The sequence below is a fragment of the Oncorhynchus masou genome, chromosome 12, assembly GCF_036934945.1.
Source record: "Oncorhynchus masou masou isolate Uvic2021 chromosome 12, UVic_Omas_1.1, whole genome shotgun sequence".
NCBI lineage: Eukaryota > Metazoa > Chordata > Actinopteri > Salmoniformes > Salmonidae > Oncorhynchus > Oncorhynchus masou.
This window is the reverse complement of record NC_088223.1, coordinates 35,036,359-35,051,149: the sequence shown is the minus strand read 5'-3', so window position 1 is coordinate 35,051,149 and position 14,791 is coordinate 35,036,359. Positions and strand designations below refer to the sequence as shown.

The 14,791-nt window shown below is 41.7% G+C and overlaps 1 protein-coding gene across 1 annotated transcript; it reads left to right on the top strand.

The window, feature by feature from the left end:
• Positions 1 to 417: 417 nt before the first annotated feature.
• LOC135549928 (tumor necrosis factor alpha-induced protein 8-like protein 2) lies at positions 418 to 14,266 on the top strand. Its single transcript, XM_064980325.1, has 3 exons — positions 418 to 622; positions 6,965 to 7,289; positions 7,553 to 14,266. The coding sequence occupies exons 2-3, from the start codon at positions 6,972 to 6,974 to the stop codon at positions 7,793 to 7,795; spliced, it is 561 nt and encodes a 186-aa protein (XP_064836397.1). The 5' UTR covers positions 418 to 622; positions 6,965 to 6,971; the 3' UTR covers positions 7,796 to 14,266.
• The last annotated feature ends 525 nt before the right edge of the window (positions 14,267 to 14,791 follow it).

The following is a 14,791-nucleotide window of genomic DNA, read 5'->3' as shown; positions in this document are numbered from 1 at the left end:
CTTGCCTAATGTGCTGTAGGGGTGTGTCTAAATAGTGTTACGTTGCTTCCTCTCCTCACCTCTCTTCATTCATCTGCACTGATATGAGAGAGAGAGAGAGAGAGAGAGAGAGAGAGAGAGAGAGAGAGAGAGAGAGAGAGAGAGAGAGAGAGAGAGAGAGAGAGAGAGAGAGAGAGAGAGAGAGAGAGAGAGAGAGAGAGAGAGAGAGAGAGAGAGAGAGAGAGAGAGAGAGAGAGAGAGAGAGAGAGAGAGAGAGAGAGAGAGAGAGAGAGAGAGAGAGAGAGAGAGAGAGAGAGAGAGAGAGAGAGAGAGAGAGAGAGAGAGAGAGAGAGAGAGAGAGAGAGAGAGAGAGAGAGAGAGAGAGAGAGAGAGAGAGAGAGAGAGAGAGAGAGAGAGAGAGAGAGAGAGAGAGAGAGAGAGAGAGAGAGAGAGAGAGAGAGAGAGAGAGAGAGAGAATGTGTTATTTAAGTAAATGCTTCTGAGGTAGGCAGAGACAGGGTGGTCGGTATAGCGAGAGGGCACTGTGATCATCCAACCCCTTTATGTGAATCCTCCTCTAGGAGACTTATCATCTGACTCAGGAGCAGAGTCTATCTGGAGCCAAGGGTCCATAGGCACTCAGGTAAGCATGTCATAGCACTGTAATTTCAGTGGAAGATGATGTGTGGTTTGTGAAGTTAGAGGTAGTTTTGTGAGCCAATGCTAACTAGCGTTAGCGCAATCACTGGAAGTCTACGGGTGTCTGCTAGCACGCAGTGTGTGAGTGTATGTGTTATTGTGCATCCCTGTGTGTTTGTGTATAAGCAAATGTTTGTCTGTGAGTCAGTGTACAGTGCAGCCATGTGCCTTCAAATGACCTCAGACATTTATGCCCCAAAACAGCATTATTTAAACTCCATAGCCTCAGTTTTATGTAATACATTAACCATAATGTCAAACCTCTTTTTAAAGAGTGGGTGCTTGGCTACATTGCTAGAGGTGGAGAATGCATGGAAAATATGAGCAGGTCATATTTTTAGTCCCATCGGTTTAGCGACAATGACCATGTCTGTGATTATCAGAGCCACTTAAAGACAAGACAAAACCTTGTAGGGAAAAGAGTGATAATACCTTTCTAGTAGCTTAAAAAGAACTCTGTGGGCAACTGTGTATACGTTTGTGAGTTTGTACGTGTGCTTTTGGGATTGTTATGCTTATTCTAGTATATTACATTTGATTGCTCCACTTTTAAAGTTACCCCATATCGTGAAAGGAAACAGATCATTATAGTATGCACCAATATCCTCAAGCACCTTGGATCTCTTACAGATGTAGGATCTTCATTTGAGCCAGTTTGCTAGAGCAGGGAAATTATCTTGCAGCAACAGGAAATGTGAATTACTATGTGGATTGAAATGAATGGACATTTTTGGAGGGGTTGATACTTGTACGGGGGAAATCAAGTCTGAAATTTTAAAGTGGAATTTCAAACCTCAAATACACTACAAGTTTGAAATAGCCTGAATTGCAGGGAAGTTATGCAACAGGGTGATCAAATTAAGATCATACATCTGTATCAAAACATCCTGTGTAAGGGGTGGGGGATTGTGGCAGATATCAGAGTTAATCAGCCTTTGTAGGTCTGAATATGAACAAGAGATACAAGTTCAAGGGGATGAGTTGAAAATATGAACTTTGTGGAACTGAATAAATTTGGTGCAAAAGGATGAAGAAGAAAAAAGATTGTCCGTTTGTTAAGCTGTGACCTACAACTAAACTTAGGGGCTGTGTCATTGCGTAAAAGCTGGGTTAAACACATTCAATTTGAGGTTATCCAAACATTGACAATGCAACTGGGTGTCCATAGGCATGATCTCAGCAACGATACCATTCAAGGCAATAGATACAGTATGTGTAGCGAATGAACAAGTTAGCATGCTACTGCCTTCTTGAGACCTGAAGTATGGTCTACCCATGTGCTTCTGGCTAACCCTATGGCTAAACCAGTCACTTGTTGTTGAAAATCATTAGATGCCTAAACCAGTCACTTGCTGTTGAAAATCATTAGATGCCTAAACCAGTCACTTGTTGTTGAAAGTCATTAGGCATCAGACAATCAAGGCAACCAAACATCTCCCATTTCCAAGTCGAGCACAGGCCATGAATAATTAACTGCTTGTTGTTTTTGGCGTTACTTCACATTTAATTGCCCTATATATTTTGTGTAAGATTTGATTTCTACTTGAAACACTTGGAAACAAGTTTCTCCAGGAGGACACCAACACAGAAGGTCATGTTGCAAATTGAAATTGGCAGCCTACGTGTTATGAGTTTCTCAGACAGCTAACTATTAGCTCTGTTAGTTTTAGCTTACATTGACCCACCAGGAAATTAGACCTTCACTGTTTGAAGGAAGACAGTTACAGCATACAAACACAGGCACTTCTTCTATTTCATTTCAATGTCTCCATCTTATGACTGTTTCACACAGGAAGTCAGACACTTCCGTAAAAAGGTGCAACACATTTTGAAACAAAGCAGCCAGACTTGTGAAGTAAGTCAGCTTTCATGTAGGCTGTTTCAAGGAATCACACATGAGGAAGGTGTGGAAATGCAGTTCAACATTTTAACTGTTCCAAGTTTGAACTCTCTGTAATTATTGGGACAGTGACATATTTGTTGTTGTTGTTTTGATGCTGTACTCCAGCACTTTGGATTTGAAATGATACAATGACTATGATGTTAAAGTGCAGACTGTCAGCTTTAATTGTTTGGGGGTATTTTCATCCATATCGGGTGAACCGTTTAGAAATCACAGTGCTTTCTGTCCATAGTCCCTCCCATTATAAGTGACCAAAAGAATTGGGACAAATGTACTTATATGTGTATTAAAGTAGTCTGAAGTTTAGTATTTGGTCCCATATTCCTAGCATTGTCACGCCTTGGTCTTAGTATTTTGTGTTTTCGTTAATTAGTTGGTCAGGCCAGGGTGTGACATGGGTTTATGTTGTTGTATTTCGTATTGGGGTTTTGTAGTTATTGGGATTGCGGCTGAGTAGGGGTGTTGCATAGGCTTGGCTGCCTGAGGCGGTTCTCAATCAGAGTCAGGTGATTCTCGTTGTCTCTGATTGGGAACCGTATTTAGATAGCCTGGGTTTCACTTTGTATTCGTGGGTGATTGTTCCTGTCTCTGTGTAGTGTTCACCAGATAGGCTGTAATTAGTTTTCACGTTCCGTTTGTTGTTTTGTATTTATTTAAGTTATTTCATGTATCGCTATCTTCTACATTAAAGACATGAGTAACCACCACGCTGCATTTCGGTCCGACTCTCTTTCAACAAACGAAGAACGCCGTTACAGAATAACCCACCACACACGGACCGAGCAGCGCATCAATGGGCAGGAGCCACAGGAGAAGCAACAAAGGCAGCAACAGCGATCACAGGACTTCTGGAATTGGGAGGAGAAATTGTTCGGAGAAGGACCCTGGAATCAGCCTGGAGAATATCGCCGCCCCAAAGAAGAACTGGAGGCGGTGAGAGCTGGGCGCCGGTGAGGAAGCTGAGGAAGCCCGAGAGGCGTCTTGGGGGTGCTCAGGTATGAGGAAGCAGTTTATCGTGAGGCCAAGGAGGAGACGCCGGATGGAAGCCAGAGACGAGAGTCAGCCCCAAAAATGTCTTGACTCTTCCAGATCTGCCAGTCAGCCAGACTCTTCCAGATTTGCCAGTTAGCCAGACTCTTCCAGTCAGCCAGACTCTTCCAGATCCGCTAGTCAACCAGACTCTTCCAGATCTGCTAGTCAACCAGATTCTTCCAGATCCGCCAGTCAACCAGTCTCTTCCAGATCTGCCAGTCAACCAGAATCTTCCAGATCCTCCAGCCAGTCTGCATGGGATCTGCACTGCCAGGCATGCCTACTATGGAGCCTGCCTGAGCTTCATCTCAGTACTGGGCATGGAGCTGCCAGGCTCTGTCAGTGGAGCTGGGCTTTCTCTCAGTACTGGGCTGCCCCTCTTCCAGTTCCGGGCTGCCCCTTCAGTCCCGAGCTGCCCCTCAGTCCCGAGCTTCCCCTCAGTCCCGAGCTGTGCTGGGCTTTCTCTTAGTCCCCTCAGTTCCGGGCTGCCCCTCAGTCCCCGAGCTGCCCCTTAGTCCCGAGCTTTCCCTCAGTCCCGAGCTGCCTCAGTCCCGAGCTGCCCCTCAGTCACGAGCTGCTCCTCAGTTCAGTGGGGTTCTGGGTGAGGACTATTAGGCCATGGTCGGCGGCGAAGGTGGATTATCCCAGGACGCGAAGGGGAGGAACTATGACATTTATGGAGTGGGGTCCACGTCCCGAGCCGGAACCGCCACCATGGACAGACGCCCACCCGGACCCTCCCTATGGTTTTGAGGTGCGTCTGGGAGTCCGCACCTTAGGGAGGGGGGGGGGGTTCTGTCACGCCTTGGTCTTAGTATTTTGTGTTTTCGTTAATTAGTTGGTCAGGCCAGGGTGTGACATGGGTTTATGTTGTTGTATTTCGTATTGGGGTTTTGTAGTTATTGGGATTGCGGCTGAGTAGGGGTGTTGCATAGGCTTGGCTGCCTGAGGCGGTTCTCAATCAGAGTCAGGTGATTCTCGTTGTCTCTGATTGGGAACCGTATTTAGGTAGCCTGGGTTTCACTTTGTATTCGTGGGTGATTGTTCCTGTCTCTGTGTAGTGTTCACCAGATAGGTTGTAATTAGTTTTCACGTTCCGTTTGTTGTTTTGTATTTATTTAAGTTATTTCATGTATCGCTATCTTCTACATTAAAGACATGAGTAACCACCACGCTGCATTTCGGTCCGACTCTCTTTCAACAAACGAAGATGATTAAATCAATTTTTTGCTGTTTGTTTTGGTTGTGTTTCAGATTATTTTGCGCCCAATAGAAAAAGTAATGGTAAATATTGTATTGTGTCATTTTTGAATAAATTTGATTGGAAGTAAGAATATAATATGTTTTTAACACTTCTACATTAATATGGATGCTCCCATGATAAATGATAGTCCTGAATTAATCGTGAATAATGATTGAGAAAGTTACAGATGAGCAAATACTGTATCATAACCCCAAGACATGCTAACCTCTCACCACTATATTAACAGGGGAGGATAGCATTTTGGGGAGGAATGACATTTGTTCTTCAGTAACTTTCTCCTTCATCATTATTCACGATTCATTCAGGATTACCCGTAATCATGGTAGCGTTCACATTAATGTAGAAGTGTTTAAAAAAACATATTATATAAGTGACTCCAAAATGACACAATACATGATTTACCATTCATTTCTATTGGGTACAACATAATCTGAAACACACCCAAAACAAACAGCAAATGCATCCAACAAGTTTGTAGATTCATAAACTTGACGTAATCATTGCGTGCTAGGAATATGGGACCAAATACTAAACTTTTGACTACTTTAATACACATATAACTGAATTTGTCCCAATACTTTTCGTTGCCTAAAATGGGGGCAGTACGTAAAGAAAGTGCCATAGACTATGTCAAACACACCTATGACAGAGTCAGTACATCGAAGGTAAATTGGCAGCTGCAATGTATCTTAGACGTCCTCTACTGTACAAAGGTTTTTACCCTTCAGGGTATCAGAACCATTTAGCTTCAAAGGCTGGGTGATGTGACATGCTTATCACACTTCCTGTTGGTATCCGAGCAACCATGCAGAGTCATGGAGTGTTCCATTGAAAACATCCCTTGAGGAATAGAAGATCCAACAGATTACACCACATTTACTTATTGAGGAAACACCCGTTTCCAGGAGAAATTAGATGATTGTTTGCACTTTTATCCATTTGTGCCACTGGACCTTGAGTGAAGCAATGTTAACCCCTGCAATAACAGGTCATACACACTCCTACAATTACCTCAAACTGCTCCTTTTTTATACTATACTGAACAAAATAATAAAACGCAACATGCAACAATTTCAAAGGTTTTGCTGAGTTACAGTTCATATAAGGAAATCAGTCAATTGAAAAAGGCCCTAATCTATGTATTTCACATGACTGGGCAGGGGCGTAACCATGGGTGGGCCTGGGAGGGTATAGGCCCACCCACTTGGGAGCCAGGCCCACCCACTGAGGAGCCAGGGCCAGCCAATTTCCCCACAAAATATCTTTATTACAGACAGAAATGCTCCACAGTTTCCTCAGCTGTCGTAGTGGCTGTTCCCGCATGTGAAGGAGCCGGATGTGGAGGTCCTGGGCTGGCGTGGTTACATGTGGTTTGCGGTTGTGAGGCCGGTTGGATGTACTGCCAAATTCTCTAAAACGACATTGGAGGCAGCTTAAGGAAGAGAAATTAACATTCAATTCTCTGGCTACAGCTCTGGTGTACATTGCTGCAGTCAGCATGCCAATTGCACAGTCCCTCAAAACTTGAGACATCTGTGGCATTGTGTTGTGTGACAAAACTGCATATTTTAGAGTGTAATTTTATTGTCCCCAGCACAAAGTGCACATGTGTAATGATCATGCTGTTTAATCAGCTTCTTGCTATGCCATACCTGTCAGGTGGATAGACTATCTTGTCAAATGAGAAATGCTCACTAGCAGGGATGTAAACACATTTTTGAGTGAAATATGCTTTTTGTGCCTTTACATGTTGAGTTTAAATTTTTGTTCAGGATATATAGGGTGTAATATTGGGCCATTAACTCAAAATGTAATACATTTCAACTGTATATCTGACATGGTACAGTTGTCTTTTTTACGACCATAACCATGTGTGTGAAGTGTATACTTTTGTTTTAAAGTAGATTTCTTTAAGACTACCAAGAATCACTCTGTGTGACCAGATTTAGCCCACTACAGTAAAAGTATAAAGGTAATTTGACAGAGAAAACCAGCGTACATCAGTGAACTAACAGGACTGGGACCAGACAATGAGATATTTCACTTAACCCATTTATTATGTCTCATCAACTCTAATTCCTTCCCAGAGTCAAAATGGAGTCCTTCAGCTCTAAGGACATGGCCATGAAGGCCCAGAAGAAAATCCTCAGCCACATGGCTAGCAAATCCATGGTGCAGATGTTAATTGATGACACCAGCAGCGAAATCCTGGATGAGCTCTACCGCATCTCCAAGGAACACTCTGGAAACCGCACAGAGGCCCAGAAGGTGGTCAAGGACCTGGTAAAGGTGGTGGTAAAGGTGGGGGTTCTCTTTCGGCACAACCGCTTCAGTAAAGAGGAGCTCAGCCTGACTCAGGACTTCAAGAAGAAGCTGCACCAGGGGGTCATGACGACAATCAGCTTCCAGGAGGTAACATTCATCAGAACTCTTCAAAGACTTAGTTTAACCCAACCTAAAGCATGCGTGATAGAACTGACATCTCCCTACAGTCATTGATTATACCTACTAAAATGCCAAACTATCTGGACAAAATCCTAAGGGGACTTACAAAAGTCTATATCCTGAAGCCAATACCATAAACTAGCACCTTAAATGGTGATTACAGCTGTTCTAAGAACTGTAATTACTACTGTGCTGTCACTAATACTTTATTTGCCATCCCTCTGGCCCAGGTGGAGTTCACATTTGATAAGGCTGTCATGATGGAGCTTCTGACAGATTGCAGGGACATCTTGCTGAAGCTCGTGGAGAAACACCTGACACCCAAATCCTTTGGACGCATTCGGCATGTCTTCAACCACTACTCTGACCCAGACCTACTGACCAACCTCTACACCCCCGGCGGCCCACTCTGGCCTAATCTCACCAAGATCTGCAATGGCCTGAACAAACTGGTTGAGGAAGGCAAGCTTTGAGTGGGAATTACGAACAACACTGGAAAAAGGAGAAACTGTGGCAGGCCTATTAAAGAATTCTGAATTCCTTTTGCCCGTGAAAATATCATTTTGGTAGCTTAATGGGGACATTGACTCAGTGTGAGTTGATGATGTAGATATGGATTTATGTTGGGATCTTTATGAGGGCATGGAATCATCGCCCTTGCTTTACAACTTAAGCCATCTGCATTAGGGCTGGGCGATATATTGTGTATTCATCATTATCACAATATGAATGGGATTGATATGCGTAGTCATATTTCACCATCAGGATGTTACCTCTACCTCTGCCTAAATGCATTTCAGTCGAATGCTGTTGGAAAGTAAAGTCCATTCAAACATGACATATGAAAGAAAAAAATGATTTTTTTTTTGCTAAAATCACCTGTGAAATCGTCCAAATAGTTTTTGTTGACTTCTTTGTCAGGATTCCCTGCTTCCAGCACGATAAGAATGCATCTGTGGTCTAATTTCAATTGATTAGTCCTCCTGTTTTAAGACATTAGCTCTTTTATTAGCTATTTTACGAGTGTGTTAAGATTACAGGATGGGGTTGGGGGGCTAGCAGTTTAAACGTTTGTTTATAACATGTTGCGTACACAAGTGTGTAGTATTTCAGCAGTAGCACTTAGTGGATGTTATGCAATGGGAGAAGAATGAGGCAACAATTAACCATGAACCATAACACTTTCCACAGGAGATACAGAACTGCACAGCAAGTGAACTCTAACGGGTGTTCCCTACCCCTTTGCAAGTTATCTGTTTTCTAGAACTGTCTTAGATTTCGAAAGGGAATATCTGCAATTACAGGACTTACGGGCCAAAATATAGTGTGTATCTATCAGGCTTGAAGGCTTATTGTGAGTTCTGTTTTGTTAAACTTCAGACTACAAAATGTTTGGCAAGGAAGGAAACAGGAACTGTCAAAAAGACAGCACCCTCAGGCTTTCCCCGGAAAATGGCCTCAGGAAATGAGGCAAGCATGCATCACCTGCCTGCATTGTGAGACTAGATATGCAAACATTGATTAACGTGTCATTCCAGTTTCAGTACATGCCATTAATGCAACAGGTTATCCTATTCTTAGCCAAAACTGTGAAAAATGACCGGTTCATGAAGCCATGCTGTCCTCTAGTGGGCTATAGTGAATATTGCACCTGGAGTTGGATTACTTACTGGCACTTGTAATTTACCATAATTCAAGATGCTTCTTTCATTTCTGATGAATATACAATCAGTACTATCACATAGGCAACTGTATTAATATTATTGAAAGCTACAATAAAAGCCTTAAAATAATCTGCTTCTTGTGAGGTGGGACTACAACTCATCTTGTACCAGTTAGGACAGAATTATTCTTCCAACATCCATTAGGTATAATGATCATTTAATCCTTGTTGTTTGAATCTGATCAGAGGTTTGTATCAAAACGCAGATGACCAATGAACTCCATATGTATCCAAAATCTACATAGGGGAGAGTGGGGCAATTTGAGCCAAAAGTATAAATTGAGTTATCGTGTTAGAGGTTTTATGATGTTTGTATCTAGACCTAAGTAAATCATTTAAGATTGTTTTATACTTCAGTTGGGGTCTCAATAAGTTTCAATGTGAGGTCCTAAATCTGGCTTGAAAGTAGCTGTGGATTAACTGCAGGATTCAGAAAGACCATACCAATGTATGACCTAATTTGATCACTCTTTCGTTGCTGCGAATTTCTCTGCACGGAAGGAAATGCCAACTTGTAGTATATCTGAGTTTTAAAAAGGCTTTTCAAGTTTGTAATTTCCACTTTGAAATGTTAGACTTGATTTGCCCTAAAGAAAAATGTATTCTGTTGCTGCAGGATTTTTTTCCTGCTGTAGCAAACTGGCTCAAATTAAGATACTACATCTGTATAACCACGATATTATGCTGATTATTTCAAAACAAATGTTTTTACTATAAATTAACACATGAAAGCGAACTCACCGCAACATTATTTTGCTCCTCCACAAACTCCCCCTCAAACAGACATCAACTTCAACTCTACTAAACGGCATTTCACTTGCAACATCAACTGAAGCAGACAAAACATTCAGCGACATCATGACAATACTTTCATCTTGACCTAACAACTTGACCCTTGACAGACAATACAAACCTGTCGATACCAAAATAATGACACTTAGACACACCTGTACACACAAGTACAAATGAAAAAAAAAAGGGTTATTGACTGTAGAACGAGTTTTACCTGAGGAGTGCTGTCAGGGGCTTGGTCCTGGGTGGAGTGGTAAGGTGGAGGGGGACTGGGAGGGGGAATAAGACGGGAAAAGGGAAGGAGGAGGGGGTGACGGAGAATCATTGGGGAAGGAAGGCTCATGAGGGGTGGTGATGATGTCAGAGGTGGAGAGTTGATATGCCGTCATCTCATCAGTCCTCTCCTGGAACCGCTCCACCGTGGTGGAGATATCCACCTGCTGTTTAACACACAACATGTGACACTGCCAGCCCAACACTGAAAACGACCATATTGAGAACCCCCCAACCAAACTCTGAAATAAACCTGGGCGTCCTCATAATAGGTGAACTCTGACCTCCTCTTGACAAGGCCATGGATCCTTCTACCAAGGAAATAAAAATGAGGCAAGAGATTAGAATGTATCATTTCATTTTCTGTCAACGTGTATTTATGCAAATAGGTAAATGGACCTTTGCCACTTTTTCAGTGAAAACGTGCTTGACTGCACCTTAATACCAGTCACCTCCTTGTTGTTGAAGACCACCTGGACGAGACCCTTTAAAATAGACACAGGGAAACATTACATTTCAAGCAGGAAATATAAGTAGACCTATAGTTTGTGCATCATTTGACACAAATCAGGTGCATTTCAGAGGAAAGATCAGTTGAGAATCTCTCACCCATGGGTCCAGGATTTTTCCTGAATGACTCTGCTCCACCACAGCTGCTTCTCCACTCCCCTTAAAATGCACAGGTGATGCATGTCCTCTTCATTTTGCTATAAAGAAAAAAATGCCTTCAGACTCCAGACCTCTCTCTATATGTTAGCTGTAGATGTTCATATAATTTGGCAGCCGATTTCAGTGTAATCCCTGGCAGTGATATAGAGCCCACATGATGTTCGTACGACAAGTTTCCCCTAGGTTTCAATTAGGGCCAGACATACAAAAGAAAACCCAGAGACAATTGGGAGTTCAAATACACAGATGTGTTTAGAAATGTTAAGAATATGTCTGAAGTACCAGCACTCATCCATAATGGATCTTCCAGTAATGAAAATGAAACGAACCCCAGTTCCCAACCAGCTGCAACTTCTCATAAGGAAAAGGAGTCTTCACTATTTGGCTGCAAAACAAAGACATCACCTAATTTTAGAGATTGCTCTGTGATTAATAAGATACACAATTGTGGCGATAGAGGACATGTTAATGTGTACTATTACTAATCATCTATGACTGTCTAATAATGTGATTGGCTATGTAAGAATATGTTGAAGATAAATACACAATGCAGAGGACGAGAGGATTAGAATTAACGATCAATGGAAATAGTTGTTTTTCAGGTCAACATCTGTTTAGAATATTTGTTGGAATGTCAGTCCTGAACTCATAGCTATGTGTGCTATGTTTTCATTGGTCTGAGTCTGGAGCAGGATACTTGTTATTTGGCCATTGGTCCAGTTGTACTGCAAGGACTTCTAATTGGTCAGCCTCAGGCTAGGGTGGGAGGTTATAAATGACATCCTGTTTCTTTGTTCTGTGGAGAGAATAACTGAAGATAATCACTGGGGAGAATCACTGAGGACAGGGGAGCATGAACATCTACCATCTACCTCCCCACATGATTCATCCTCTTTGAATGAGAATAAACCTGTTTTCCACCCCTTTATTTGATTTGGGGTCAGTGTTATTAAAGAGTAACATCAACTGCTAACAGCTACCTGTGAATGGCAATCTGAAGGTGCTGACAGTTCGTCAAGCACTAGCCTCCCAGCTTCTGTAAGGTGAAGGGTAGGCTCCTCCATAACCAAATTGGAAGTCTGTGGAAAAAAAGGTAAAAGGGTACAGCCATCAAACTAAGTAAATTCTCCCTATAACAGATGAGCTTTGGTTAATAATGTGTTTGGTTACCTGTGTGTTTAACACTGCAAGCTCTGTTACTAGCATTCTCCAAGCAAGGGTGAGGTAGTAGACTGGTTTGGCCTTGGAGAAGGCAGGCTATGAAGGCAAGGGAATATGTTTACAGACATTTTCATTATGTTGTTTAATAGAAAACTAGTGACTTGATGTTAATGTTTAATATCCTCTAAAGACTAAAGAGTATCAGAATGGATAGACTCATGGAGATAGGAACATAAAAGGGTCCAGACCAAGGGATTAAAGCCAGACAGGACCAACCTCCTCATCCACATACTAAGGAACAAGACACAATCAAATTAAGAGTCAGTTTGAATGATAAACAGGTAGCCTACAGTATAGGACTGACATACTGGTATAGGACAGATTGCATGAGGAGGCCACTGAATGATAGGATAGATTCTAAGACAATCGGCAGTTGAACTACACATGCATGTGTTCAAAGGGTAAGGAAACATCTGAGGTGCCTGCATATGAATGACTTCCTGTTCAATTTGAGAGGACAGTTCTTCCCATACCATCCTCCTAGCAGGAGTGAAACAGATAATAATGGGCTGCTCCATTGTGAAAATCTGAGAAAATGAGGGAACAGCTTTAAAGACATCAAAATATTCTACTAGTGGATACTGAAGGTAATCATCCCTATTAGATCAGATTAGTATTAGTTAATCATCTGAATGGTTACCTGTGTGTTTAACACTGCCAGCTCTCTCACCAGCATCCTCCCAGAGTGGGTAAGGTTATAAATTGGCTGCAGATTGACAGGCTAAGAAAAAGAGAATATGTTTACAGAAATGCATTTCCATAAGATTATTTTAGAAAATGTTATGTTTATGTTTAAACACCCCTAAAGACCAGAGAGTATCAGAATTGATGGACTTTGAAGGTCCAGACCAAGAGATTAAAGCCAGACAGGGCTGCTGCCGAACCAACTCATTCACATGATAATGAACAAGACAGGGTACATTTAAGAGTCAGTTTAAATGATAGACTGGTACTGTTTAGGAGTAAAAGATTGGCTTAGGGAAGATTGCAAGAGGAAGCCGCTGCAATGAAATTAGTTGAAATGCACAGGTTTGAGTTAAAACCTCTCTAGGGTATGTGGGACGCTAGCGTCCCATCTGGCCAACATCCAGTGAGATTGCAGAGCGCCAAATTCAAATACAGAAATACTCATTATAAAAATTCAGAAAACAAAACATATTTTACATAGGTTTAAAGACTAACGTCTTGTGAATCCAATCATGGTGTCAGATTTAAAAAATGCTTTACGGTCGAAAGCATACCTTACGATTATTTGAGAACCTAGCCCAGTTGAAAATTATTACAAACAGTAACCAGCCAAGCAGAAGCGTTACAAAACTCAGAAATAGAGATAAAATTAATCCCTTACCATTGATGATCTTCATATGGTTGCACTCAGAAGACATTCATTTACTCAATAAATGTTCCTTTTGTTCCAAAAACCTCCGTTTTGTTTGCACGTTTTCTTCAGTAATCCACAGGCTCAAACGCAGTCAACTCAGGCAGACGAAAAATCCAAAATGTATCCGTAAAGTTCATAGAAACATGTCAAACGATGTTTATATTCAATCCTCAGGTTGTTTTTAGCCTAAATGATCTATAATATTTCAACCAGACAATAACGTCGTCAATATAAAAGGGAAACCAGAAATGCACTCTCTCGGGATTGTGCATGAAAAAGCTCTGTGACACGTCAGGGTCCACTCATTCAGACTGGTCTTACTGCCTAATTTATAAGAATATACAAGCCTGAAACAATTTCTAAAGACTGTTGACATCTAGTGGAAGGCATAGGAACGGCAAATTGAGTCCTAAGTCAATGGATACTGTAATGGCATTGAATAGAAAACTACAAAACCAAAGAAATATTGTTAAGGGAATTTTTATCAATGATGACTAATTATGTATACATTTCAATCAGGTCTGACTAGTCCAAATGCTGTTATGTTACTGTACATGTATGAATTTTCTCTCTTGCTCCCAGTATTGAATATAATGAAGTCAAGAGTTTGGAACAATGACGGTCTGTTCCTTGGTACAAATGAATGAACTATCTCCAGATGGCAGGGACGGACTATCTCCAGACTGTCTAGAATGCTTATCTACACTGACTGACCTTGGCTCTAGGCAAGGAGGGAAGGCTTGAGAACTATAGGGCCTTTCTACCAGTGTCAAGAAGAGACGGAACATTTAGAAAACGCTGACGTCATTTTCAGTTTATAACCTGTGGTAAAATGTGTATGAACTCAGTACTCTCTTGAATTAAAGGCTGTTACTTGACTTTTAAGACCGGGGCTCTGTCCATTCTTATAAAATAAGGGTCTTACAAACCCTTATGCATTGACAGTGTTTAATTTTGATTGGGAATTAAAACAGAGGAATTACATTCCTTCAACAAATATCTACTTCCTGAATGGATTTTTCTCAGGTTTTCGCCTGCCAAATCAGTTCTGTTATACTCTGTCACAGACACTATTGTAACAGTTTTGGAAACATTACAGTGTTTTCTATCCAAATCTACCAGTTATATGCATACCTGTCATATCTTCTGGGCCCGAATAGCAGGCTGTTTCATTTGGGCATGCTTTTCATCCAAAATTCAGAATGCTGCCCCCTACCCTAGAGAAGTTAAAGAACATGTCTGAAGTACCTGCAGGTGAATGTCTACCTCTTCAAGCTGAGAGGACAGTTCATCCCATACCATCATGCCAGCACGAGAGATACAAATGTGCTGCTCAATTGTGAAAATCTGTAAGAAAATGAGGGAACAGTTTTAAGGACATAAAAGTATCCCACTACCATAGCGGATACT